We start from the raw sequence: 26373 nt of genomic DNA on the forward strand, positions 1-26373 counted from the left end.
GTGAGAACTTTAGAGACAAGTGGAGCAAAACCCAAACTTCACGTGTACGTGAGTTAACTCTTTGTATTTATTCATTGTTCCCTACAGTCGCAGAAAACAAAACTTTTGTTTTTGTTTTGTGAAGATGCAAATTTCAGAAAATCATCAAACTGAAAAAGAAAATCAGAATTTTTCATGTTACTTAAAATTTTCATGTTTTTACAAAACACAAATGATCTGCAGGCATCTTTATTCCTGAAGCAACACTGACAGTCAGATGTTGGTCATGTACACGATGACATACATGAACTATCCTCACACGGATTCCCGTCCTAAAAGATGCACCTGGAATGTAAAAGTGATCCCAGCAATCCCACTTCCTCCATCCGTCCATCAGCTCAAACATCACAGTCTTTTTGTTTTGCCTCGTCCACGAACTCTGATAAAACAGGAGGGATGAATTCCTTAAAGACCGGAGAGCCGAAGATGAAGCTCAGCCAAGGAAGGTGGAGATGAAAACGCTGGTGTCCAGGTTGAGGGTGGCGTGCCACCAGCGGTCGGGGAAGAACAGCACCTGATAGAGAAACATCCTGACTGTTAGAAAACCACAGAAACGCTTTGTGACAGACGGGAGGCGGGACAGATGGACCTTCTCATGGAAGGTCAAAGAACAAAAACTATTCATCACACAGCCAGGGCTGGGATAACGTGAAGACGTCACCTCTCCAGGTCTGATGGTGCACTCCAGCGGAGCCTCGTCCTCCGGCAGGTGCGGGTAGGTCTCCGTCACCCAGGACAAGGTGGTGCGGTTCGGGTGGAAATGAGGCTCCTGGTCCGGCGGGTAGAGGAACCAGCGCTGCGTGATCACAACCCAATCGTTCACTGAGCTACGACATGCTCGATCAGTGACTTTCACCTGCGCTCGCGTGCGATACTCACCTTTCGGCCGTAGATGACCTCAGAGTAACCAGGGCCGTGCCAGTGGAAGGGGACTCCTGTTCCCGGGCCTGGAGACAAAAACCTGCAGCTTTCATATCTGAGGTCTGACGACTGCCTTTGGCTCACAGCAAACAGAAAGACTCCTTCATTCCTTTCAGACATATTTTAGCTATTAGTGTCGTGGATGTCATGTGACCAGCTCTAATTCTGAGGCTCGGACACAGGAAGTTAAATTCTCCAGGATGTGACCTGAGTTCTGGCACTGAAACAAATGAACAGCTTCTTCCCCTCTGCTGTTGGTCTGTTGAACACCAGCTGATTAAAATGTCTGCTGTCACTGATCTGTGCTCATGTCACGAGCCACCTGCTGTCCATACTTTGCACTACTTCCACTCTGTACTACCTCCAGAACCATATTTATTTTACTTATTTTATTTTATTCTATTATTATATGTTACTCGTTCTTACGTTCTATGTTTGCACCAATCACCAAGACAAATTCGTAGTAATGTGAAACCTCTTCACTTACATGGCAACAAAGACGATTGTGATTGTGATTTTGCTTGTAACCTTTGCTCTGCTGTCCTTCTGGTGCACAGCTGGCTTGTGAAGTCCTCCCCTGCTGTGGCAGCGTTTGACAACAGAGGATCTTCTCCTGGCTTACTAAGTGTGGCTAGTTTGAGTACTGGAAGAACAAACCTGCGATCCCGAAGCTGTAAGCTCCACTGGTGTGAGGCAGGACGTACGATGGAGGCTCATAGTGCTCGAACAAACTCCTCCACTCCGTGAAGTTGTTGTCTCCAAAGAAATACAGCGTGTCTGCAGAGGACAGGAGAAGTAAGACAAGCCGAAAAGCCACACACGGTCGTCGGCCTCCGGAGACGTCCATGTTGCTGTGGACCGTTTGACCAGCAGATTGAAATCTAACTTTTATCAGATGTATCCCTCTGGGGAACTCGTTGAACGGAGCTGAAATGTTTCACATCCAGATGTTTGGCGTCCACTCACCGCTGCCGAGTGCGTCTGCAGACTGAGGCCTCAGTAAGACGTCCACATACTCCTGAAACGGGACGTCCACTGGAACAAAGTGAGGACAGCGAGTGTTCAGGGGTGCAGGTTAAGAGTTGTGTTTGAGCGTCAGACGTGCATACCTTTCCTGTAGGAGTGAGTGTTGGCGGTGCTGAGCCGCACCCTCCGGTCCCCGTACTGTTCCAGCAAGCTGGACTTGGAGCACAGCGACCGGAACCTCTGCAACAAACCGTTTAAAGCCTGTTTAACTGTCCAGGACTGAGCAGGAACAGTCTGGACGGATCAGGACAGCTTCTGCTGTGTTGACTCTGAGCTTTCATTTCAGGATGTTTATTTTATTATATCATATGAAACGTGTCGCTGTACATGCATGTGCATGCTGGCACTAATGCAAAGTACTTTAAACAAGCATTTCCACTTTACTACTAAATACTGAAAATGTAAATATGTACTTTTACTCCACTACATTCACCTGACTGCTTTAGCTACTTAAGATTTAACCAAAAACGTGATGAGCTCATGAAATGTTTTCGTTACAGGTGATATGAAGACCTTCTTGCACTGCTTGATGCTTAACCCCAATAGTTGTATAAATAAAGGTTGTTGTTCTTTTTACCGTGTTATCAGTCAGTCCTCTGAGGATCACCGGTCTGCTGTACGCATACCTGAAAGAAGAGCAGGTGATGAGCAGGCAGGAGGCGGCGTACAACACAACAGACAACAAAAGTCATCTAAAAAGACACACACCAAATGTGGACCAATGGCTGGACACGTTATGGACCGGATGTTCTTCATTTGTTCAAGGATATTTAGGGTGGTTCTGTGGTGTTTGCTTTTAACCACCTGAGAATTTCTGAGACTGATATTATTGATGTTCAGTTAATGGCTTCATCAGACACCTGCTGGACTCAGCCTGGGTTTTGTACCTTTCAATGAACTGTTGGTGTGAGAGTGAAGATCTGTCCCACACGTCGATGTTACAAGGACCTTCATCCAGTAATCTGAAATCTGAATTCAAAGACCTGAACACACAAACAGAAAAGTGTCACCGTGGATGTTTAAAGGCAGAGAATCACCGACATGAGGCCCATACAAAACATCCCTTAACCTTTGACAGATTTTATTTTAGTCTTTTATCAGCAGCCATCATAAACCAATTCCCGTTCATCAGCTGAGGTTATTAGGCCTCTCTGTGAGCTCTCGACATCTTGTCTTCAGTCACATTTATTTTCTCTTCCAGCTTCTTTTACTTCGTGGTAATGAGTTGAAAAGCCCGCGTCCCAAAGCTCACCGTCGGTGACTTGTTTCGATAAGATCACTGTGAAGGCAGGCGTTAAATTGACGGTATTTTAAATGGAGTTTGGTGTGAAGTTCAGCCAGAACGACGGGTATCGGGGCTGAGTTAAACAACTGATTTCACAGTGAAAAGTAAATCACCAACATCCCGTTTTTAAAATAATCTCTTAGATGTGCCGGTTTGGAGTTGAGACTCACCAGCCGCCGCCGTCACCTGACGGCTGCTCCGCCTTCAGTGCGACGAGACACAACAGGACCAACTGTGTGCTTGTGTTCAATACAACTTTATTAAGTTCCATTCAAAATACCTGCTGACAATAACTAAACGTAAGAGAAATCACAGAACACCCGAGACGAATATCTCGCCTTAATATTCCGAAGGATGAGCCGCCTTCTCGCTTCCTGTGTGAGATCCAATCAGAAACCACCACATTTAACCGTGCTGCGTTCAGTACAATAGGAACTACGAACGCTAAACTTTATTATATTGTGTTATGTTGTGTCATGTTTCATGATATCATATTTGTCTTTCTATGTCATTTTACACTCCATCAGAGGAAAATGCTGTACTGTTTACTCTATTACTTTTATCTGACAGCTTTATTTTCAAATGAGCATTTTTACACAAAGCAATTAGGAGTTTATAAAATATGACGTTTTGATCTAAATCGAACTGCCCACCAGCTGTGACGGTTAGCAGCTCATCGACAGAGACATGAACTGACAGCCATTCTGATAATCATGCAGTCTGCGCGGCTGCAGCTGCAGCTTCACACCCAGTCTGGTGCTGTGGTGTCAGTCTCACTCTGACCACTGGAGGGCAGCAGCGTCGCAGAGCCCTGCTCACAGGTCTACCTGCTGAGACCTCATGCAGGTGACAGTGTGTGAAACCAGACCCGTGCCAGTCTGCGCTGCGGGCCAATCACGTGACCTACCAACACATCACACACACGTGAAGGAGAAGGACGACGCGGACGAGTCGGCTGTCGAAGTTTTCCTCTTTGTGCTATGACTTCAATCCACGCAGGAGTCCAGAAAAGACATTTTAAAGTGTGATGTCCTTAATGTAAGTCTGTGGACCAGGTGAGCAGGGAGACAGCAAACACACCTTCAGGTCATCCAACAGACATCCAGTGGCTGCTTCATGTGCTGCTGTGTGTGTGTGTCTGAACCTGCCAGTGTGTCATTACGTAATTATATATTGTTCTATTATATTCTTATTATTTATTACTATTGCATTACATTGTGTGGTATTTCCCGGAGACGTACCCTGACCATAACCGCGTCCAGATCTGTTAGCTGCCTGACCTTAAACCACGTCTCCACCGAAACATTTAATGATTTACATTATGGGGCCTTGAGTTTTGTCTCCGTAAGGACGGTGAGACCCCACAATGTGACTGTGAGAGCAGATGTGTGTCATGTGTTCACACTTCAGCGTCATAACTGCAAATGTTAAGAAAGAAGCATTTATTGGACAGAACACAGTGAAGGGCACAGACACACAGGACGTCTGTGCTGCTCTGTGCTTCAAACTGGATTTACTCACAAAAAGATCCCAAACAAGACAACAAACAGGAACATCTGCAGAGCAGTCCAGCCTTTGTGCTGCTGCTCACTTGTTGTGCAATATAAGCCTTAAATAATATAAAAGTCACTACAATGTGTACTTCATGTGTGCCGCACTTAAAAAAGTAAATCACAGTTGCAGGTCCTCAGTCCAAAGAATGAAAGACAGTAATGATTACAGGCATGAAATCACAACAGATTAAAGAGGTAACAAAGTCCACTCGGAGCTGCTTTTCTTCATTAGGACGTCACAGGTTAAAGGTCATAAACTCAAATCTACCGTCTGTGCAAACATCTTCTGCCCATCAGTGCAAAGCTACAAAACCTACCAAAAGAAACAATCAGCTTTTAGATAAAAACACCCTTTACGCTTGATCGGATTCAGGCTGTTCAGATTACAGTTAATTCCTCTCATAATTTAGCGCACTAATTTGAATGTTACGTCACAAAGAGATTTGGTTAAATGACAAGTGTAAACGTTTAAGGAGGAAACAAGTGATTCAACGTTTCAGTAGAAGGAAACGGGGTCATTAACAGCTAAGCTTAATAAGCTGATGTAGAGTGAAAAGTCAGTATCGATTCACCGCTTTTAATTGATTATTGTGGGAGCACACGGCGTCTAATTATTCAAGGTTTGTGATGTGACTTCTCTCTCGTTAAGTCCTTTGTGTGAAACTCTTTTAAACTGAACTGGAATCAGGTGGGGGATTTTTGTGGATGTGCAGGTTTTTCTTTTGCTGACTCTTCACTGCTATTTTGACTATGAGAGGACGAGGACAGACAGGAGGACCGGCGGGATGGACAGCAGCAGAGGAAGTGACAGGGAAACCAGGTGAGTCGTTCCGGACGTTGAGCCTCCGCTGCCGAAGGTGACGAAGCCCGGCTGGTCGCTGGTGATTTGGCTGCGGATCCAGGCCTGGTACCGGGACACTCGGGTGTAGACTCCCGGGGAGTTGGGCTGAGCGCAGCCGTTTCCGAAACTCACCACCCCAGCCTGGACCCACCTTGAGATGTTCTTAGTCACCATCGGGCCGCCCGAATCCCCCTGCAGGCCAGACGTGTCGGTTATGAAACCAGCACACAGTAACGAGTCAGTGAAGTACTTTACTTATTTAGTTACACCACTTTATATTCCACTTTATTTATTTACTTATGTTGGTTACTTTTATTTAATACTTTTGTACTTTACTGAATTAACAACAGAGACAAACCAAACCCTGGACTCATTAACTGGACATTAGCAGTTGACGGAGGACAGTTTTACAGATGGGCTCCCTGTCTCGTCTGGTCCACCAGGTGCCCCCGTCCAGGTACACGCCTGCCCTCACCTGCTCAGCAGCTACCCAGCGTGCAGCTCCTGCTCTCTCACCTGTCTCCACTTTCCCTCACCTGTCCTCTTTAACTGGACGCCGCTGCCCCGTGCGTCACGTCTCGGCTCTTTAGTCTGTGAGCCTGTTTGTCTGTTCTGTCTGTCCCGGTGTTTGAAGTCCCCCCCCGGGCGGTGACACTCACCTGGCAGGAGTCCTTCCCTCCTTCGGTCAGACCGGCGCAGATCATGTTGTCTGTGATCGAGCCGAGGGCCTGGCTGCACTGAGCGTTGGACACGATGGGAACGCTGACCTCCTGCAGCCTCTGAGGGAAGGGAAGGGACACTGGAGAAGAGAAGAGACTCGCTCTGAGTTTGACTGGGTGGACCTGCTGTTGGAAACAAACCCCAGCACGCCACCTGCTGCCTGCTGTTTGTTCTGCAGAACAGCAGCCCTTGTGGGAAACCAAAGTGTGTGTTTGTGAGGCGTTTTAGAAGACTTGTGTGTTCAGTGGGAGCCAATCGGCTTGGAGCTGAGAGCCACAGTCACACTGCGGTCCTGCGTGTCTGATGTGACGTCAGGCTGTTTGGGTTTTCTCTGGTGACGACGTTTCATCACGTTTCTCTCCCAGAGGTGGCTAAACATCTGCACGAAGCTGCCTTCAAGGTGCCGAAATGTGTGTTCACAACTCACTCAGGTACAGCTTTGAAGTACTTTACCGAAGTATTTCCAAGTTACCTCACTTGATGCTTCTGTTGCACTTTATTTTGGAGGCAGATGTTGTGTTTTTATTATTATTTATTATTTTAATACTTTAGTCAATTTGCACTTTCAGATTATTAAAACAAACATAAAACAAGTGAAAGATTCTGATGTATTTTTATAGACTAAACCACCCAGCAGTTTGTAAAATAATTAATGAGCTTTAAAGTGATGAACACATGACTGTATAAATAATTATAATTCAGTAATACTGTATTTCTGAAATGGATTGTTCTACACAGTGAGTCCTTTTGGTACTTTAAGGATATTTTGAAGCTAATTCTCTGGTACTTTCTCTTGAGTTTTGAACGCAGGATTTTTACATCAGCAGAGTACTTCTACACTGTGGTATTGGAGGCAGGAGGAGTTTTGAGCCGCTGGGTTGACTCATCACTTTGGACTTTAAGTTTCTTTATCTAAAGGTGTTTTGAAATCTTCACTTCGGGTCACTGGTGATGTCAAAGCAGGACAGGTTGGAAAGAATCTGTTGTGACATCACTGACTGGGGGCGTGGCCTATCGTTTTGTTCCTAGTCAGAGTCACCTCAGCTGAAAACCGGACGCCCAGCGAAGGAAAGTCACGTCTCATTCTTTCTGTCACTTCACAGAGCTCATGACTATAGGTGAGGACTGGAATGTAGACGGACAGGAAATCTTCTCCCACAGCCCGACCCACTTTGGGACAAAATTAACATCTGCTCTGAGGTTTGGCTGTCCTGGTCCTGCTTTCTTCTTCAGTCGTTCTGCTTTATTAATGTGTGGTGGTTCCAAAACACAATATAAACTGAACTAATCCATGCGATTATTGAGTGTTAAAAATAAACTTTGAAATGGGAAGAAATTCTCACCACCAGTGCGGATGGCTCCCCAGCCGGTGACCCAGCAGGTCGTCCCGGCGCCGAAGACGCTGCCGTCCGCTGCCAGGCACACAGGCCTGATGTAGTTGGTGAAGTCCACAGATGAGGACAGCTGCAGCAAGGATATGTCGTTGTCGATTGTGGTGGCGTCATAGTTGGGATGGTTGATGACCTGGCTCACTGTGCGGAACACCTCGTTAGCGTTTGGGAGTTGTTGGGTGTCGCGTCCGAGGTAAACGATGAGATTTGATGTGCTGGTGCTGAGAAACAGAAAGACAACGTGTTTCAAGAGACTCACATGCTGGTACTGCGTGAAAAACTGAAAAGAGAGTTGGAAAATTGTTAAGAATTGTTTCTGTTCAAATAATTTCTTCCTCATGTAACAAGCTAAGAGCAGACCTAAAGGGACGAAGAAGGGGATTAAAGTTATAGGATGAATCTCTCTGTGTGTTGCTTTTCGGTTGTATGTCTCTTTAAACTTTGTTTTCTTCAGGTTCAGTTTCAGTTCAGATCGTTTTTATGATCTGAACTGATGTGAAACAGCTTTACTGGTATCTGACTATTGCTAGAAGGGGAAACGTGATGAGTGGTTTGGACAGGTGCGGTGCAGGGTCAGGTGACAGGATCGGAGCTCACCTGGGGAAACAGTGAGCAGCAGTCAGGACCCACTGGTTGTTGATCAGGGAGCCTCCACAGAAATGGCTGCCGCTCCTGTGCAGACTGACCTGCCAAGGCCACGCCCCCGCAGGAGCGTCCTGACCTCCTACGATCCTGGTGTTGAGCGGCGCCACGCCACAGACTGGAGGGAAACGGGCAGAAGTCATGTAACCACAGCAGGTGGACAGCGTTTCCGCTGCTGTTCTGTGTCTTTCTGTGTTTGGACGGTCGTGTGTGGACTGTTTCTGAGTGAGCAGCATGAGCTCTGTGGACGATTCTGTCTGTCTGTTTGTCCACCAAGGAATGAAATATCTCAGGGTGGACTTTCATGAACATTCAGTTAAACGTGTTGTCTCAAGGATGACTCAGGTCAACATTTCACTGTGTCCAAAACTAATGAGCAGCTCAGCTTTGCTCTGTGTTTAGCACAAATGTTAGCATGCTAACACAAGATGGCGACCACGGTCATTGACTGACATTAGCATTTAGCTCAGAGCGCCACGGTCCGTCTCATTTATTTGATGGATCACAGTGTGTACAACGAGAATAATTTGTGTGAGGTTGTGAAGTGTTAAACGTTAGCTTTCAGGTTAGCTTGTCATGTTGTGAAGTGTGTTCACCTGTTCAGACGGATGTCAATGTCAGCTGACATGTCAGAGCCGGGAGCCAATTAGAACAGCTCAACATAAAGACTTAACATAAAGCAGGTGGAAACAGCTCATTACTGCTATCTGTTTTAATCCATACACAAACAGAAATGTGAAAATAACAGTTTGTGGGTTCTATTACAGAAATAAGAAAACCTCATTCAAAATCCAGCTGACAATTTTAATAACTACAGCCAGGTGTGTTTTTGGACTTCAGACAGAGCCAGAGGGATTCTGTCATAAAGTTTTACTGAGGAGCAAGTTTGATAAAAGACAGAGTTGTTGGAACTCTGAGGGTCACATGAGCGTCTAAATCAGATTTTATGTGGAGAAACAAGAAGCATTTCACTTCACAAGCGTGGCTAACAGCTGCTGTAGACGATTCAAACTGCTTCAACAGAGAAAATGAGCGAATCAGTCTTGTGCTCTTTTGCAAAAGGGAAATGAAGGGAATAAACCAAAGTATGAGAACACAACTCACCGTCCAGCTGTGCGTTGCTTCCTGTGGCAGAGACAAAGAAGAAGACACTTTGTTAATGACAGGAAACTGTCTGCTTGTTTGTCCTGCAGTGACTCTGAAACCTCGTCATGGGCATCGCTACTCACAGACTCTCAATTCAAAGAAGCTTTGAGTGAGTGAGTTCACGTTTCAGGTTGTTCAGGTTCTTAGAAAAAACATGCAGGCCTGTTCATGAGAAACTTCTAGGTGAGGCTGGCATCTGTGCCATGAAAGAAAACAGAGTAAATATAATCACAGAGAGAAAACGTGTGATGAGCTAAATGAGATGCCTTATTGCCTTGTTAAAGCTTCCACACTGAAGCGCAGCATGAAAACTGTCATCACCTTTCAGACGAAGATTTTACAGAAAAACACACGAGAAGCTTGTAAAATACGCCACATCCACGTGCTGTTTGGACCTTGTGTCACACTTCAGATGTTTTTAGTCCAAAAAAATAAAATTTATCTGACGGCCATAAGATATGACATATGTAAATCACAGATTTGTGTCCCAGAACTTTTTATTTTTATTTTCCCACCACTTGTGTGATGACCCCTCAGACCAGGAACCAGAACAATACTTGTGTTATATAAAATAATACTGTACTTTTACTACTTGTAAGTGCATTTCCTTATAATACTGTTTATACCTTTATTGAAGTGGAGCAGTTGGCTCACTAGTTCAGCTTAACGGTGACAGAGTCCACCAGCCATCAAATTTGTTTATTTGTTTAATCTGTGAAAAAAACCCTTGAAGAAAACGGTAAAAACTTGTTTCTTGGTTTTTATCCAGATATTACAGATGAGATGCATCGTGTTAACTGCTGAACTTCAGAGATGTTAGTGTGAAGTATTCAGGTCTTTTACTTGAGTACGCAGCAACACTGCAACATAAAAGTACTCCAGCACAACTCAAAGTGTTGGACTGAAAAGTAAAAGTTTCATTAGAGAAATGAAAATGTCGTGTAGGTTCATCAAGAACAGTGCATCTTATTTTATAAGCTTATTGTTTATTTTTGGTATAAAATCTTAATCTGTAAAATAGCTGAAATAGAAATACTCAGATAAAGTGCTTGAAGTGTCGTCTTTGACCTAATTTCTGAGAATCCTGTTCAGATTGTGTTGTCTCACTGTCTCTCTTTTAAATCCGTATATTCGCTTATTTCTGTTGTAATTATTAAAGAAAACTTGCTGAAATTTTCTTCCCAGACAAACAAATGAACAGTCAGCCGACTGAAGTCGCTGTGACGTTCGCTCCTGTGAGGCGGGAGTTGAATGTTAAGGCATGTCAACACAGGAGTCCAACTGGCTGTTCTGCCTCTTCATGTACATGTGAATATTTTTAGACGTGACTGCTTTTCCTTTTTTCTGCGTATGTCAGCTCTTCTCTCTCTCCTTCTCACTTTCTTTTCAGACTTATTACAGCAATGTGACACATTTCAGGTCCATTAAAACAAACTTTTACATTTGGTCTGTTGTTAAAATGTAAACCGCTTTGTTCCTCTGCTCTTTTATGACCGGGTGTCATGGACGGTCCCTAAATATTCTCTTACATACATGAGAATAGCTGAAGTGTGGGGATTGTCTGTAAGTGGGTAATTACACAGAAACGGAAAAGTCAATCCACTCAAACTACTTTTCTTTATCAACAAATGATCAACACTCACACTCTGACAACACAAGACGAGACAACTTTATTTGTTCAGCCCATTTTTACAAGCAGTTTGTCTCAAAGGGCTTAACATAACATCACAGCAACATCCTCAGCCCTTCGACCCTCACGACTGAGGAAAAACTCCCAGAAGAACCTTTAACAGGAAACACTGGGAGAAAGCTCAGAGCGAGCAACAGAGGAGGGATCACTCACCTGTAACTGTTATGGCCACGAGCACAAATCCACAGACGAATAGTTTCACCTCCATGCTGTGATTCTTCCAACTTTGTCTTCTAATCAATGGAGGAGTTGAGTTGCCTTCAAACGTGAAGCGGTAAAACTGCCCTCCTCCTCCTCAGGTGCGTCGTCCTGCTGCCAAGCTCTTGTAAAGGCAAGACCTCACACGCCCTCGTCACAAACACAAGCAAATGAGCCAAGCTTTCTGAGGTCCTGAGTGTTGCACTGCTGCTGACACACCTGCTTTGATGTTCTACCTGGGTAAGGGCGTAACCATGTGGTAAACACTGAGCTGGATCCACATTATGGGTGAATACTCACTTCTGATTGGCTGCAGGGTGTCCATTAATTCCTAATAATGGACACCAACTAAGTACTTCCGGTGAAACTGTTCACTATTTGCTTGCAGAGTCCTTGACGTTTGAAATAAATGACATGTAAAAACCATCTGAATGTCAACACTGACTGTGGTCCCGCAGTGCCTCATCTCCACCACAGGGTGGCGACTGTAACAATTCAAAGATTCAAGCTTCCGCTTTATTTGTCATTACAGCTATGTTTGTGCAGCGTTCCTCTGGGAAGCTACAGGATGTTACACAAAACACTGCGCACAAGTGAAAAACAAAAACACAAAAATATAGAGTGAAAATGGAATACAGAATAAACAAAAAATCAAAAGATTTGCCCAGATACACACAATTTTGTGCAGTGTGGTGTGTGGTGCAGACGTGTGTGTTTGTTATGGTGTCAGTCCTGTCCCTGGGTGTTTAGGAGTGTGATGGCAAACTCCTTAGAACATAAGGAACGTGGCTTTGGTTGATCTGTCAGAAGGTCAGACATGTTTTGTTCTGCTCAGTCTGTCTGTCACGGCTCAGCCAGACTCGCTGGACCGGTTCCTGCGTTTGAACGTACACTCTGTGCAAGCAGTTTCTCGGAGGAACCAATTGGACTACAGAAGCGCTCAGTGGAGTGACTTCCTGTCGGACGTGGAGCACCTGCTGCACCGCACGGAGGTGGGACAGAAAACGGGTGTCCGGGGATGACTCCTAGCTCGCCTGAAATCCACCACGATCTCCTTGGTCTTGTGAGGGTTAAGGGCCAAGTTGTTATCATCAGGGTGGAAGATGACAAGTATCACAGTTTAACAGACTGGGGTCTGTTAGTCAGACTGGTGTGTAAATCAACCAGGAGTCAACCAGGAGTCAGGTGTCACACACACACACACACACACACACACACACACACACACAGGGCCTGTCAAGGTGTGATCTTTGGGGTTCGGATGTTGGTCTGCCAGCGACGTGGTCTTTAAGCTTCAGAGCAGGCTCCCGTGTGACTCTCCCAGTTTAATATGAAGGTTCAGTCAGCAGGTCTGCTCAAGAGGGATTAAAGGCACAAAATATCCGTAATGTTAGTCTGATAAGCTCCATGTGGACCACTTTGAGTCTCTCTGAGTCCAGCGTCACAGTAACTATGGTATCACTGGAGGACATGATAGAAAATATCCAACAGGACTTGTGTGTTGAACTGAGCGAGTTTCCTCAGGTGAAGATGACCTTTCACCAAGGAAACCTCAACTTAGGCTGTTTGGGACGCGCAGCAGCCCCGTTAATCCAGGACGGGTTGTACCCAGACTGGAACATCAGGAACGTGGCTTTGGTTGATCCGTGAAACGCTGACATGTTTTATTCTGCTCAGTCTGTGCGTCCCGGCTCAGCCAGACGTCCTGCGTTTGAACGCACACTTCGGTCGAGCTGTTTCTCGGAGGAACCAGTCGGAGTACAGGAGCTTATAGAAACTTCAGACGGCAAGCGGCAGCAGCAGCAGCAGCAGTGTCACGTGACCTCCCCGAGCCCCGCGCTGAGCCCTGTGATTGGACCAGGAACTCAGAAGGATCGAGAAGTTGCCGGAAGGCGGAGAGAAACGCATAAGATGAGAGCAGAAGCGAGCGGCTCCACTGAGACCGAGACGTCAGACCGGAGGACCAGCAGGACCGGAAGGAAGACCTTCATCCGCGCTTCGTAGCCGGAGTGAGTGCTGTGCTGCAGTAAACTTAACCTGTGCGTTGGGAAGGCGGGCTAAAACCTTTGGTCTACGATTTAAATTTAATGTTGAGTTCCTGCTTTTAAATGTAAATGTATTAAAGTGTTTGTTGCTTTGAATGTGATCACATTCAAATTCAGATTTACTCCACCAAACACCTTCTGTGTTACCGTCAAATTCATTCAGTCCTCTTGGCAATATCTTATTTATTCAATTACTGTGACGTCACCTGAGTACAAATTTGACTTTGTGACCTTTACTCACTCAGTACATTACCTGCCAGATTTAGTTAACTTTACTAGTTACAAATCAATATTTTTGCAGAAATGTAAAAGTGTATAAATTATGTTGTAAATACTCAGAAGATGAATGACATAATAATGACAATAATCACCAGCTGCAGTGTTGTGCAAAATAGTTCAAAATATAAAGTAAAATCCTGCCCTTACATTAATGCAGGAGTCACAGTCATCAGTCACAGGGGACACGGAATCAACGATTGTTCCTTTTGGTTTTTACTTTTGTAATTTTTTCCTCTGCATCTTTAGGACACAACTTCAAACTACCAAAATGTCCGCTGCTAAAGGTGTAGCGATCGGCATCGACCTGGGCACCACCTACTCCTGTGTGGGTGTTTTCCAGCACGGAAAAGTAGAAATCATCGCCAACGACCAGGGCAACAGGACGACCCCCAGCTATGTGGCGTTCACTGACACAGTTGCGAGAGGGCCAAGAGAACCCTGTCCTCCAGCTCCCAGGCCAGCATTGAGATCGATTCTCTGTTTGAGGGCATCGACTTCTACACCTCCATCACCAGGGCTCGCTTTGAGGAGCTGTGCTCCGATCTGTTCAGGGGAACTCTGGAGCCCGTGGAGAAAGCCCTGAGGGACGCCAAAATGGACAAGGCGCAGATCCACGACGTGGTCCTGGTCGGAGGCTCCACCCAAATCCCCAAAATTCAGAAACTCCTGCAGGATTTTCTTCAACGGCGGGAGCTGAACAAGAGCATCAACCCGGACGAGGCTGTGGCTTACGGTGCCGCCGTCCAGGCCGCCATTCTGATGGGTGACACCTCGGGCAACGTTCAGGACCTGCTGCTGCTGGACGTGGCGCCCCTGTCCCTGGGTATCGAGACAGCTGGAGGAGTCATGACTTCTCTGATCAAACGCAACACCACCATCCCCACCAAACAAACCCAGATCTTCACCACCTACTCTGACAACCAGCCCGGGGTCCTCATCCAGGTCTACGAAGGGGAAAGAGCCATGACCAAGGACAACAACCTGCTGGGCAAGTTTGAGCTGACAGGAATCCCGCCTGCTCCACGAGGGGTCCCTCAGATCGAGGTCACCTTCGACGTGGACGCAAACGGCATTTTGAACGTGTCTGCAGTGGACAAAAGCACCGGCAGAGAGAACAAGATCACCATCACCAACGACAAGGGCCGTCTGAGCAAAGAGGAGATCGAGAGGATGGTGCAGGAGGCCGACAAATACAAAGCTGAGGACGAGCTTCAGAGGGAAAAGATCGCTGCCAAGAACTCCCTGGAGTCCTACGCCTTCAACGTGAAGAGCAGCGTGCAGGACGCCAACCTGAAGGGCAAAATCAGCGAGGAGGACAAGAAGAAGCTGGTTGAGAAGTGTGAGGAGACCATCACCTGGCTGGAGAACAACCAGCTGGCTGATAAAGAGGAGTACCAACACCAGCAGAAAGAGCTGGAGAAAGTGTGTAACCCCATCATCAGCAAGTTGTATCAGGGAGGGATGCCTGCAGGCAGCGGTGCAGGGCAGGCACAAGCCGGCTCCCAGGGGCCCACCATTGAGGAGGTGGACTGAAGCCGCCCTTCATATGGACTCTATGGTCACCGGGACTGTTTAACATTAACTGTAACTACCTGCCTCGCGTTCAGAAGGGCGTTAATATGTGATGAATAATTTGTAAAGATGAACGTTTTCTGTGTTGTCACGACTGTGGTTTAAAATACAGATGTTTAGTTTAGTGACTTACTTTTGAATATCAAGTGTCCTGTAAAGGTGTTATTTATCTCCACCTGGGTGGAATAAAGATGCAAAATAAATAAACTTATTTTGGTTTCATATTCCTGGTTTTCATGTTTATTGCTTCAGTTAATCATTCATCTTCAGTTGGTGGGTGATATTGTTTTTTCTGGTTTCTTAAAACTCGCCTGGATGGTTTGTGTCACTTTAGCTTCTAAATTTCTGTATGGAGATCTGCTGCTGTCATCCTTCATATGGGACATTCAGCCAAGACCTTCTGCTTCACTGGTGCCAGCTAATAATTAAGGATCTTTCAGGGCATTCATGAACTTCATGTTGGGCCACCTGTGGACTGTCGTCTTACTTGGGACACTTTGTGGGCACCACGTGTCGTTAGTGTTTCACATCAGAGTCATCGCTCTGCACTTAAATGCGTTATTAAGACTAGAGGTCACCTGTGCACAGCAACAGAGGCAGGAAATGAAACGATGCAGTCAAAGAGTCAAAGGACAGTGAACCTTCTTGAGTCCATCACAAGACTTTACTGTTACAGCAGGGAAGAACAACAACAACAGCACAACAACAGTTTCTTCAAACAGACAAACTGCACACTTCATAGTCTTGCTATCATGGTCTTCTATTCTTGTCCTTATACGAATGTATTTTTTATATAGTCACGTTATGTGCAAACAAGGGGTCCCTCTGGTAAAAAAACACAACACGAGTCTCACACAGCACACATACTCCTTCAATACAAAACAACTGGAAGACCTGTGCAGTGATTTTAGATGACAATGAAAATGAAATTCATTCAAATACACTTTGAATGAGCTTCATGTGAATCACAGTGGCAGGTGCTCAGAGCAAAAGAAAGAAGAAACTTTATTATAAGCATTAATGTTACAGAAATGAATCAATAACAGGATAAAGGGGTCACCAGCGTCTGCCACAGGGAAATGTTAAAGACACAATGACTGATCATTTAATAGGAAAAATAATTCAATCAGTAGTATCACCGGACATCTTCTGGTCCTACAAAACCAAATAAGTGTCTTATGAAAGGACAAAGAGAGAGAAGACACCCAGTAAGATGGACAGCATCAGAGGGAGTGACAGGGAAGTCAGGCCTACAGCTCCAGCCCAGATGAAACCTGGATGGTCTGTGGTGATTTGGCTCTCGATCCAGGACTGATACTCGGACACTCGGGCGAAGCCTTCTGGAATATTGGGCAGACCACAGCCTTTTATACTCCCAAATATTGCCACTCCAGCCTGGACCCACTTATGGTCATATTTCCTCATCAGTGGGGCGCCTGCATCTCCCTGCAAAGACCAAAAGAATAAATCCCAAGTTCACAACATGTTCATATTTGTTGTCGCTTTGCCTTTATAAAACATTTTCAATAAAAGTACATAAGTATTAGCAGCAAATTATACATATCTCACAATGCTCTCAGCAAGAAATTTGCCAAAATATTAAACTTGTCTCCACAACATGTGTTTGAGTAGATATCTGTTGTACCCCATGAGACTCAGGTAGACCCGCGGCTACAGACAGTCTGTACGATTTGGTTTGAATCTGTGTGTTAACAGTGTGGCCGAGTGTTTTGCACACAGACTCACTTGGCAGATTCCTTCTCCTCCTTTGGTTGAACCAACACAGATCATGTTGCATGTGATTAGACCGTACACAGAGTTACACTCGCTGTGGGACACGACAGAAACCTCCACCTCCTGCAGCTTCCCTGGGAAAGGCAGGGGAGCTGAAAAGGAAAACAGATATTAATGTTGAGTCTGCTGGAAGTTCGACCTTTTCTTATGGTCAGCTTTGTGTGTGTATCGCAGCCTGATTTATCTTCTTCCTCTGTGTAGTTCTTTGTAATGTATGATGTTTACTGCATGTATTTTCTCTCTCTCTCTTTCATCCTCTCTGTCCTGTCTACCTCACCCCCCCCTTCACCCAGCCGACTATCAGCAGGATGGTTCTCCCTTGTGAGTCGGGTCCTGCTCAGGGTTTCTTCCTGTTAAAAGGGAGTTTTTCCTTGCCACTGTCTACTTGCTCGGGGGTTCAGGCTCTGGGTCTCTGTAAAGCACCTGGAGACAGTTTTGATTGTATAAAGTGCTATATAAATAAATAAATTGAAATAAATTGAATTGAAATTGTGTCTCACAGCTCCATTAAAAACTACATCAGTGAGTCACACTGTTGTTCCTTCATCACCATGAACACACACACACACACACACACACCATCCTGCTGCCACAAGTGCTCTCCAGAGCACCAAATGTGAATTAATCCGCCACTGAAAATAATCCCAGACGACGACAACATACCACAACATTCCATTTGAGGTATGCAGATTGTAATTTTACTCCACTACATTTATTTGTTAGCTTCACTTAGCAGATTTACATTAATGATACAAAATATAATCAACAAATAAATATTGATGGAGGAAATTCTCACTGTCAGCTTTGATGTCTCCCCATCCGGTGATCCAGCATGTCGTCCCAGCGTTGTATTCGCTGCCAACTGCAGCCAGACACACGGGTCTGATGTAGTCGGAGAAGACGACGGGTGAGGACAGCTGCATTAAGGCGATGTCGTTGTTGAACGTTTTGCTATCATAGAATGGATGTACGATGGTCTTGGACACTTGGAGGGACACCTCGTTTGGGTTGGGCTGTAGCTGATATTCACGCCCGAGGTGGATGGTGTAATTGGATATGTCGCTGTGAATGTTAATAATGATTAATAAATAAGACAGTAAATAAAAATAAATGTGAAATATGATGAACATTTTCTCATTCTTCTCTCATGTGTATTCAGTAGCATAGCTTCATGGGGTTAAATAGTGTTTTAAATTTTAATTGTTCTCAGTTTATGCAGTTATTGTTCCCACAATAAGGAAACTTGTACATGCAATTATATCTAATGTTGTTATTCTATTTATTCTAATTCATTACTTTATTATCTCAGATAAAAATTCTTCAGAAGTAATTCTGAAGAGGCACATTTGTAAACCACAGAACTATTTTTGCACGCACAATGAATAGGGCAATAAATGATTGTATTTCAACATTGTATGAGCACATTTTCATTTTCATTTCTCAGCTGTTTGAGTCTGATATGTGTCTGTGATGTATATTAAAGGTAACTCTGAACAATGTCCCTAACCAGAGCTCACCTGACGATGCACTGGGCAGCAGTCAGGACCCACTGGTTGTTGATCAGGGTGCCTCCACAGGCGAGTCTCCCCTTATAGTTCACACTGACCTGCCAGGGCCAGGCCCCTACAGGAGCATCCCCACCTCCTACGATCCTGGTGTTGCGCGGTGCGATGCCACAAACTGGGGGGAAATTCATGTAACCATTGCATGTTTTATCAAAGTATGGGTTTAACATAACATAAAGTTTCCATTTCTTAAACAATGGCAAGTAAAGTGCAGTGAAATAGTCAACTCCAGAAAGTTCCTCTGTGCATGCAGTCCTCTTACAGGTGCAGTTACACAAGCTAATGGAACACAGGCAAGACAGGAGGTGGCGCCAGGACTTTGTCTTGGTGGAAAACAGTTGGGCCGAGGAGGATGGATGACAAAACTGCTGCTTGTTCAAATACATCCCCATAAAACAACAGACATAATTATCAGATAAGATTCAGAGTGAGCTTTAGACTTGTTTCTGGCTGTGTTTTTGAACTTCAGACAGAGCCAGGCTGGCTGTTCACTGCTTCCAGTCTTTATGCTAAGCTAAGCTAACGGCCTCCTGACTGTACTTAACACACGGACATGAGACTGATGGTGATCCTCTCGTCCAACTCTCAGTAAGAAAGTGAAGACGTGTGTGTAAAGCAGCTTCATCATCACAGTCAGCTCAAGTTATCTCAGTACGCTAACATTCAGCGTGTTTGTGTTAGCGCTAATGTTAGCACGCCGCTTGAAGCGCGGCAGGAGCTGGTGGAAGGTCACTGCAAGAGGGATTCTGTCATAAAGTTTTATTGAGAAGCAAGTTTGATAAAAGACAGAGTTGTTGGAACTCTGAGGGTCACATGAGCGTCTAAATCAGATTTTATGTGGAGAAACAAGAAGCATTTCACTTCACAAGTGTGGCTAACAGCTGCTGTAGACGATTCAAACTGCTTCAACAGAGAAAATGAGCGAATCAGTCTTGTGCTCTTTTGCAAAAGGGAAATGAAGGGAATAAACCAAAGTATGAGAACACAACTCACCGTCCAGCTGTGCGTTGCTTCCTGTGGCAGAGACAAAGAAGAAGACACTTTGTTAATGACAGGAAACTGTCTGCTTGTTTGTCCTGCAGTGACTCTGAAACCTCGTCATGGGCATCGCTACTCACAGACTCTCAATTCAAAGAAGCTTTGAGTGAGTGAGTTCACGTTTCAGAACAAAGCAGTTCAACATGTCCCCACCAGCAGCAGCTACAACATCAGTGTTAGCAGTCTAATAATGTCACATAGGAACAGAGATCAGTCACACACACTTTACTGTAGTACTTTTACTACATGGAGCCAAAAATACTGCTGCATTTTTACTACTTCTACTTTAAGATGTTTTTTACTGATGATGATAGTAAAACACGTATACTTTTACCTAAAATTTGGTCTACTGTTAAAATGTAAACCAGTTTGTTCCTTAGCTGCAGTTACAATGGACAGTCAGTCAATATTCCGACACATACATGAATGTAGATGAAATGTCTGCATTTTCTCTAAGTAGATACACCTTACAGACAACAGTATTCAGACAGGGGCTGTTCCTCAGGGTTTGAGCTCGGCCCCTGACTTCCAGTGAAGGGAAATCTTAATGCTTCAGCATGCCAAGACATTTTGGACAATGCTATGCTTCCAACTTTGTGGCAACAGTTTGTTGGGATGAACTGGAACGGAGACTGTGAGCCAGGCCTTTTGGTCCAACATCAGTGTGTGACCTCACAAATGCTCTACTGCATGAATGGGCACAAATTCCCACAGAAACACTCCAACATGTTGTGGAAAGCCTTCACAGAAGAGTGGAAGCTGTTAGAGCTGCAAAACCACCCCAATATTAACGTCTAAGTATTTAAAATGTGGTATAACGGTCAGGTGCTCCAATACTTTTGTCTGTATACTCTAACTGCACAGAAATAGAAGAGTCGATCGAAAGTAACTCAGATTCAGTTACTCTACTGAGATAACATTTAACAGCACTCACCTGTAACCGCTAAGGCCACCAGCATGAGCAAAACTCTGACCTTCATGGTGTGAGTCCTCTAAATGTGTCTTCTGTTCAGTGGAGATGTTGTACAGTCAGGACCACGCAGAGTCAACTCTGTTTGGTGTGGCTGGAAAACTGGTCAATTTATACCACAAGTCAATTCCGCAACTTCAGGCAGATAATAAAGTCATAAACCAGGAATGCAGCTGTTCAAGTGCAAAGAGACCATTTTGAAATGATGCCATCAGAATCTGAGTATAACGTCTTTCAGTGTCCATCACAAAAGGTTCCACATGTTAACAGTGAGAGAAGTTATCCTAACCTGAACCAGATATTTGGGATTTTTTGGCTTCAGAACAGACTGAACGTCTTCTTCAGACAAGTTAAAAGCAGAAAAACAGCCAAAGGGTTTAAAGCCTGATCTCCAGTCTGTTAAGTCAGTCTAATCAAGTCTTTTTGCTGCTTTTGTTGCATCACTGCTCATACAACTTTCATGGAGTACATTTAAAAAAAATGAAATAGGACTTATTTATTTACTTATCACTTACTTATTTACTCACTTATTATTTAATACAGTACATGTCCTCTTGATGTATGTAATTTAAGCAGGGGACTTACACTGATCAGCCATGACATTACGAAAACTGACAGGTGAAGAGAATAATGCTGAATATCTCATTATAGTGACACCTGTCAGTGGGTGGGATTATACATTAGGCAGCAAGTGAACATTTTGTCATTGAGGTTAATATGTCAGCACAATGTAAAAATGGAAAATTCCTGTCCATGTATATAAACCATGAAACTACGTGCCGTCAGGACCTCATGAACTGATTAAAATTCATGACCATAAATATCTTTTTCTAACCAAAGTGCTTCTGTTGCCTAAACCAAAGTCACAGACAGGACCTGAACTCTGGATTCTGGTCTGACAGTACACACGATTATGCCAAATTTGTTTTATTGCTGTGCTTCTTCCTTGAACCGTGTTTGCTGGCAAACCTTGACCATCTCCTCCACTCTGACGCAGGATCTCCTGCTGCCAAACAGATTTACAGTGCCAATAAAAAGTCTTTGCCTCCTTGGATGTTTTCCCCTTTTATTGTTAATGTAAATGGAATCACAGTTATGACCCGGGTGACTGGCAAGAGTATGAGTAGCCAAGTAGCATATCGGAGGATACCTTCTACCTTCTTTTTCTTCTTTCTTACACTATCATGGTTGGTAGGAGAAAGGAAAAGGAATCATTTACAAGTGCATGACCACCATTGCGGTGAACATGGATCTTCTTTCCAGTGTTGACACAGATTCCTTCCTGATGGCTCTAAGAAGGTTCTTGTGGCAAACATTTCAGAATCAGAATCAGCTTTATTGGCCAAGTCTGCGTATACAAACAAGGAATTTGACTTAGTCTTTGCTCTCAAAGTACACAACAAACGTCATAGTCCAGTGTAAGGACGGGGGGCCGTTTCAGAGTGTTCAACAGAGTGACTGCTTGGGGAAAGAAGCTGTTTGTGCTGGCTGGTTTTGGCAGACGGAGTCCTGAATCTCCTGCCAGAGGAAAGGAGTTTAAACAGTTTGACCCTGGACAGAGAGAAGGTCAGCTCCAATGATCCTCTCTGCAGCCATGATTGTCCGTTGCAGTCTGGCTCTGTCAAGTTGGGTAGCTGACCCAAACCAGACAGTGATGGAAGAGCAGATGACAGACTGAATGATGGCTGAGTAGAAGGTGATCAGCAGCTCCTTAGGCAGGTTAAACTTCCTGAGCTGTCAATGTGAGGAGACCAGTTTAGGTCCTGTGAGATGGTAGATCCCAGGAACCTAAAGGAGTCTACAGTGGACACTGTGTTGCTCTGGATGCTGGGGGGGGGGGCTTCTCCCAAAGTCCACTGTCGACTCGTCACCACCCTGGATCAGGCCAATGATGGTTGTGTCATCTGCAAACTTCAGGATTGTCACAGACGGGTTCTCTGAGGTGCAGTCATTTGTGTAGAAGGGAGGAGAACAGTAGGGAGAGGACACACCCCTGGGGGGCGCCAGTGCTGATGGACCGGGCTTTGGATGTGACGCTCCCCAGTCTGACATGCTGTTGCCTGTCAGTCAGGAGGCTGATGACCCACTGACAGGTGGAGGCAGGCACTGAGAGCTGGGTGAGCTTCTCATGTAGGAGTGCAGGGATGATGGTGTTGAATGCTGAGCTGAAGTCCACAAACAGTATCCTGGCATATGTCCCTGGGGAAATCCAGCAGGGGTCCTGTTATGTTCTTCAGGTGGCTCAACAGTCTTTCAAATGATTTCATGACCACAGATGTCAGTTTTCCTGACCAAGAAAGAAAGTGAAAGGCCTTTCCGGACTGATGCAGGGTCAGTGGCTGAGAGGCTATGTTTTAGTCTCTCACTGTAGCTTCTTTTGGCCACCCTGATCTCCTTTGTCAGCTCGCAGTCGCAGCCTTCTAAGATTAGGAGTGAACCAAGGTTTGTTGTTGTTGTATGTGCAAAAGGTCTTGGTTTTCACACATAAGTCCTCATAAAACCTGATGTAAGATGTTACAGTGTCAGTGAGTTCATTGAGATCTGTAGCTGCAGCTTCAAAAACACTCCAGTCGGTGCAATCAAAGCAGGCCTGCAACTCCAGCTTTGACTTCCTTGTCCACTTCCTCACAGTCTTTGCCACAGGTTTAGAAGTTTTTAGTTTCTGCCTGCAGGTCGGGATGAGATGAAGCAGACAGCGGTCGGAGAGTCCTAGAGCTGCCCGGGAAACAGCATGATAGGCATCCCTGACAACTGTGGTTTTTGTCCCTGGTGGGAATCTTGATGTGCTGCCTGTACTAAGGGAGTTCCTGGTTGAGTGTGGTGCTGTTAAAATCCCCAACAATAATGGCGAGGGAGTCTGGGAGTATTTTCTCTATGTCTGCTATCTGGTCGGCTAGCTACTGTAGCGCTTCTGCTAGTCGAAGTGCGCAGTCTGGGATGTGCTCACAGAGCCACGTTTCAGTGAAGCACAGGGCGAAAGTCCAAGTCGTTTTGGTGGAGAAGCAGCAGCTCATCCATCTAATGTGCCAGGGAGCGAATGTTCACCATGTGAATGGCTGGAAGTAATCCCCTCTTCCTTAATTTCACCAGCGCTCCTGCTCGTTTCCTCCGTCTGCATCTCCAACAGATTCCGTGGACAACCGCGATACCTTCAACCAGGATTTCTGCATAGCTAGCTGGATTCGTGAAAACCGGAGAAAAAGTTCCTATGCAGGGCTGCCCGATGTTTAAAAGTTCCTCTCTGGTGAAAGTTATTGGTGGAGGACAGCAGATAACCTAATAAACAAATTAAGTACGAGAGAGCAAAGCACCGAGGCCGCCATCCGCGATAGATAGAACTGCACCCCACTTTGAGGGCTGTTGGGAGAGAAGCATAAGATCATTCAAGCAAGCTGTCCAAGTCACGATTGGTCCAAAGTCCATCACTGAAGAGGTTCTACACACTTTGGTCGTGGCTCTTATTTATTCTGTAGGTTTATTAGATCGTACAAAATAATAATAGTAGTTTGCCTGCAGTTTATTATTTTGGGTATTTTCAATCATTCAAGTTGATACAGATCCTGTGTGTTTATGCCACAAGAAATGATTGCCACGCTTTAGCTGTCAGCTATTACTTTCAGGAAGAAATTTAGCGTGGGCAACATTGTGGTTTCACAGTTCTACCTTGGTCAAGCAATAAATCAATTCAGGCAACATGTTCACCATTTGGTTACGACAACTGAGTTTAAAGTCTGTATTATGTTTCTTATCTTGTTTTATTGTACTGTTTTCAGAAACTGCGCATGCGCGCACACACACACACACACACACACACACAAACACCTAGACAAGTCACCTATTAACAAACTGTGTTGGGCTACCAGTGACTGGACCAGTCACTTCAGTGGTGGGCAGTGACTTGGCAGTGAACCCAAGTGCATGAAAGAAGCCAGTCAGCCACCTCCTTCTTTTTCTTCAACGATTAAAATAAGACTTAATGATTAACAACAATAATAATATAATATAATAATAAATAAACACAAGCTTTAATTAACAGCTTGACATTTAACATTTAATATGTTCACAATAAAAAACTGCCTCCCTCAGTTTCCCTGCTTTGACTGTGCCAGCAAATGTTTCTACACCTGAAACGACGGGCAGCAGCAGACAAATCTGATCGCACGCAGCAGCTTGTTGATTCTACATTAAGTGAGGATCAAGACGGGATGATTTCCTGATGACACGAGTCAGTAAATGATGATCTGGTTTAAAGGAGTTTGGCTGACCTTATGATCCCAGGCCAGAGGTAAGAGAGAGCAGAAGGCTTACTACTTGGACCCCAAGGAGAGCAAAAAAGACTGCAGCCGACCCCTCTCATCCCGGACACAAACTCTTTGAGGTGCTCCCCTCTGGCAGGAGGCTGCGGTCCTCATGGACCAAAACCTCTCGCCACAAAAACAGCTTCTTTCCCTCTGCTGTCAGGCTTCAGAATCAGAACCAGAATTCCTTTATTTATCCCTGAAGGGAAGTTCTTGTTCTTACAGACATTGCACATGCAGTATTCCCGACCAAGAAAGGTGAAAAGTGAGGAGTATAAAAATAGGATAAACAAAAACTAAAATCTCAAAGTACAGGTATTTACAAATGTGTTACAAATTTTTTTAAGAAAATTTAAAAAATTTAAAACAAACAACAAATGAGAAGTCAACCACTGACAGCCCTCAGCCCCTCACACTCACACACACAAAATGCAAATGTGAACCTCCACCAGCTTGGGATTAATAAAGTAACTTAAATTAAATAAAAAAAAAAAAAATAAAAATAAAAAGGGGGGCAACCATGGCCTAGAGGCTGGAGAAGCGGCTTGTGATCGGAAGGTTGCTGGTTTGATTCCCCCACCGGGCGGGCAAGAAAAATTTGAGTGTGGTGGAGTGATATTGTCCCCACCCCCCATTAGCCGGCTGATGTGCCCTTGAGCAAGGCACTTAACCCCCAATATGCTCCCTGGGCGCTTGATGCTGCCCACTGCTCCTGTGTGTGTTTTAATCAGTGATGGGTTAAATGCAGAGAAGTCATTTCCCAGCTTGGGATTAATAAAGTAACTTAAATTAAATTTAAAAATTAAATGACCAGGCCCATTCCCTTGTATATACACATGTATATGTATACTATGTATACAGATTTTTTGAATTTTATTATTTATCGTTATTTTCTTCTCTTTTCTTGTGAATGTCTGCTGCACCAGACAAAACAAATTCCTTGTAGGTGGAACCTACCTGGCAATAAAGTTTCCTGACTCTGACTTGCCTGCTGTCTCAGTTCGTCTTATTTACACTTCGATCACTCAGTTGAAATCAAAGTGGCTCCTGGGGACTTCCTGAAGGATGTGAGTGAGCAATGGTGGATGTAATTAAGTACAATTGCTCAACATTTTACCACACCGAGTACTTTCACTTTGAATACTTTCAGTAGCAGACAGTGACTGCATAAGGAGTGAAGGCAGCAGCAGTAGCTCAGACACACCTTTGGGAGGAGGTTTTACCTGCAGGTGCTCTTCGACGTCTTTCCTGTCATACGTGACTCCACTGGGTGTGATGCAGGGTTCTCTCATCAGCTCAAAGCTGATCTTCCCACACAGGAAGTCTGGGATCTCACGCTTCTGTCAGATCAAACTGTTAC

At 44.8% G+C, this 26373-nt stretch overlaps 4 protein-coding genes across 5 annotated transcripts; 1 reads left to right on the top strand and 3 right to left on the bottom strand.

Annotated features, from left to right (window-relative positions):
* Window positions 1-212: 212 nt before the first annotated feature.
* jmjd8 (jumonji domain containing 8) lies at window positions 213-3597 on the bottom strand. Of its 2 annotated transcripts, none has more exons than XM_046414439.1 (9): window positions 3442-3597; window positions 2874-2969; window positions 2564-2612; window positions 2070-2166; window positions 1927-1995; window positions 1618-1737; window positions 919-986; window positions 701-835; window positions 213-553 (listed from the first exon to the last, which is right to left on the bottom strand). In XM_046414439.1, the coding sequence occupies exons 1-9, from the start codon at window positions 3540-3542 to the stop codon at window positions 473-475; spliced, it is 816 nt and encodes a 271-aa protein (XP_046270395.1). In that variant the 5' UTR covers window positions 3543-3597; the 3' UTR covers window positions 213-472. The 2 variants fall into 2 exon arrangements, with proteins under 2 accessions (XP_046270395.1, XP_046270394.1); XM_046414438.1 differs by having other exon boundaries at window positions 2070-2220.
* A 1101-nt stretch (window positions 3598-4698) lies between these two features.
* Window positions 4699-11668, bottom strand: LOC124072772 (serine protease 27-like). The gene is made up of 6 exons (XM_046414433.1): window positions 11408-11668; window positions 9523-9543; window positions 8374-8536; window positions 7729-7997; window positions 6325-6464; window positions 4699-5857 (listed from the first exon to the last, which is right to left on the bottom strand). Exons 1-6 carry the CDS (start codon window positions 11460-11462, stop codon window positions 5573-5575), a joined length of 933 nt encoding a protein of 310 aa, XP_046270389.1. The 5' UTR covers window positions 11463-11668; the 3' UTR covers window positions 4699-5572.
* A 2522-nt stretch (window positions 11669-14190) lies between these two features.
* Window positions 14191-15572, top strand: LOC124072777 (heat shock 70 kDa protein 1-like). Its single transcript, XM_046414441.1, has one exon. The coding sequence runs from the start codon at window positions 14371-14373 to the stop codon at window positions 15307-15309; it is 939 nt and encodes a 312-aa protein (XP_046270397.1). The 5' UTR covers window positions 14191-14370; the 3' UTR covers window positions 15310-15572.
* Window positions 15573-16041: 469 nt separating this feature from the next.
* Window positions 16042-26373, bottom strand: LOC124072774 (prostasin-like). The gene is made up of 7 exons (XM_046414436.1): window positions 26237-26373; window positions 20680-20817; window positions 19701-19721; window positions 18660-18822; window positions 17939-18204; window positions 17095-17234; window positions 16042-16794 (listed from the first exon to the last, which is right to left on the bottom strand). Exons 2-7 carry the CDS (start codon window positions 20723-20725, stop codon window positions 16525-16527), a joined length of 906 nt encoding a protein of 301 aa, XP_046270392.1. The 5' UTR covers window positions 20726-20817; window positions 26237-26373; the 3' UTR covers window positions 16042-16524.

This window comes from Scatophagus argus, chromosome 16, assembly GCF_020382885.2.
Source record: "Scatophagus argus isolate fScaArg1 chromosome 16, fScaArg1.pri, whole genome shotgun sequence".
NCBI classification, from domain to species: domain Eukaryota; kingdom Metazoa; phylum Chordata; class Actinopteri; family Scatophagidae; genus Scatophagus; species Scatophagus argus.

Bases quoted from the DNA above. Each gene is read 5' to 3' on its own strand.
- jmjd8 (XM_046414438.1), bottom strand. From the start codon at position 3,542: ATGGAACTTAATAAAGTTGTATTGAACACAAGCACACAGTTGGTCCTG. The intron at 2,613-2,873 runs GTACAAAACCCA...CTCTTCTTTCAG, and splicing joins CACCAACAGTTCATTGAAAG to GTATGCGTACAGCAGACCGG. The intron at 836-918 runs GTGAGTATCGCA...GTGATCACGCAG, and splicing joins AGGTCATCTACGGCCGAAAG to CGCTGGTTCCTCTACCCGCC.
- LOC124072772 (XM_046414433.1), bottom strand. From the start codon at position 11,462: ATGGAGGTGAAACTATTCGTCTGTGGATTTGTGCTCGTGGCCATAACA. The intron at 6,465-7,728 runs GTGAGAATTTCT...TCTCTTCTCCAG, and splicing joins GGGAGCCATCCGCACTGGTG to TGTCCCTTCCCTTCCCTCAG. The intron at 5,858-6,324 runs GTGAGTGTCACC...TCTGGCCTGCAG, and splicing joins GAGGGAAGGACTCCTGCCAG to GGGGATTCGGGCGGCCCGAT.
- LOC124072777 (XM_046414441.1), top strand. From the start codon at position 14,371: ATGGACAAGGCGCAGATCCACGACGTGGTCCTGGTCGGAGGCTCCACC.
- LOC124072774 (XM_046414436.1), bottom strand. From the start codon at position 20,725: ATGAAGGTCAGAGTTTTGCTCATGCTGGTGGCCTTAGCGGTTACAG. The intron at 18,823-19,700 runs GTGAGTTGTGTT...ATTTCCCCCCAG, and splicing joins AAGCAACGCACAGCTGGACG to TTTGTGGCATCGCACCGCGC. The intron at 17,235-17,938 runs GTGAGAATTTCC...TTTCCTTTTCAG, and splicing joins GGGAGACATCAAAGCTGACA to CTCCCCTGCCTTTCCCAGGG.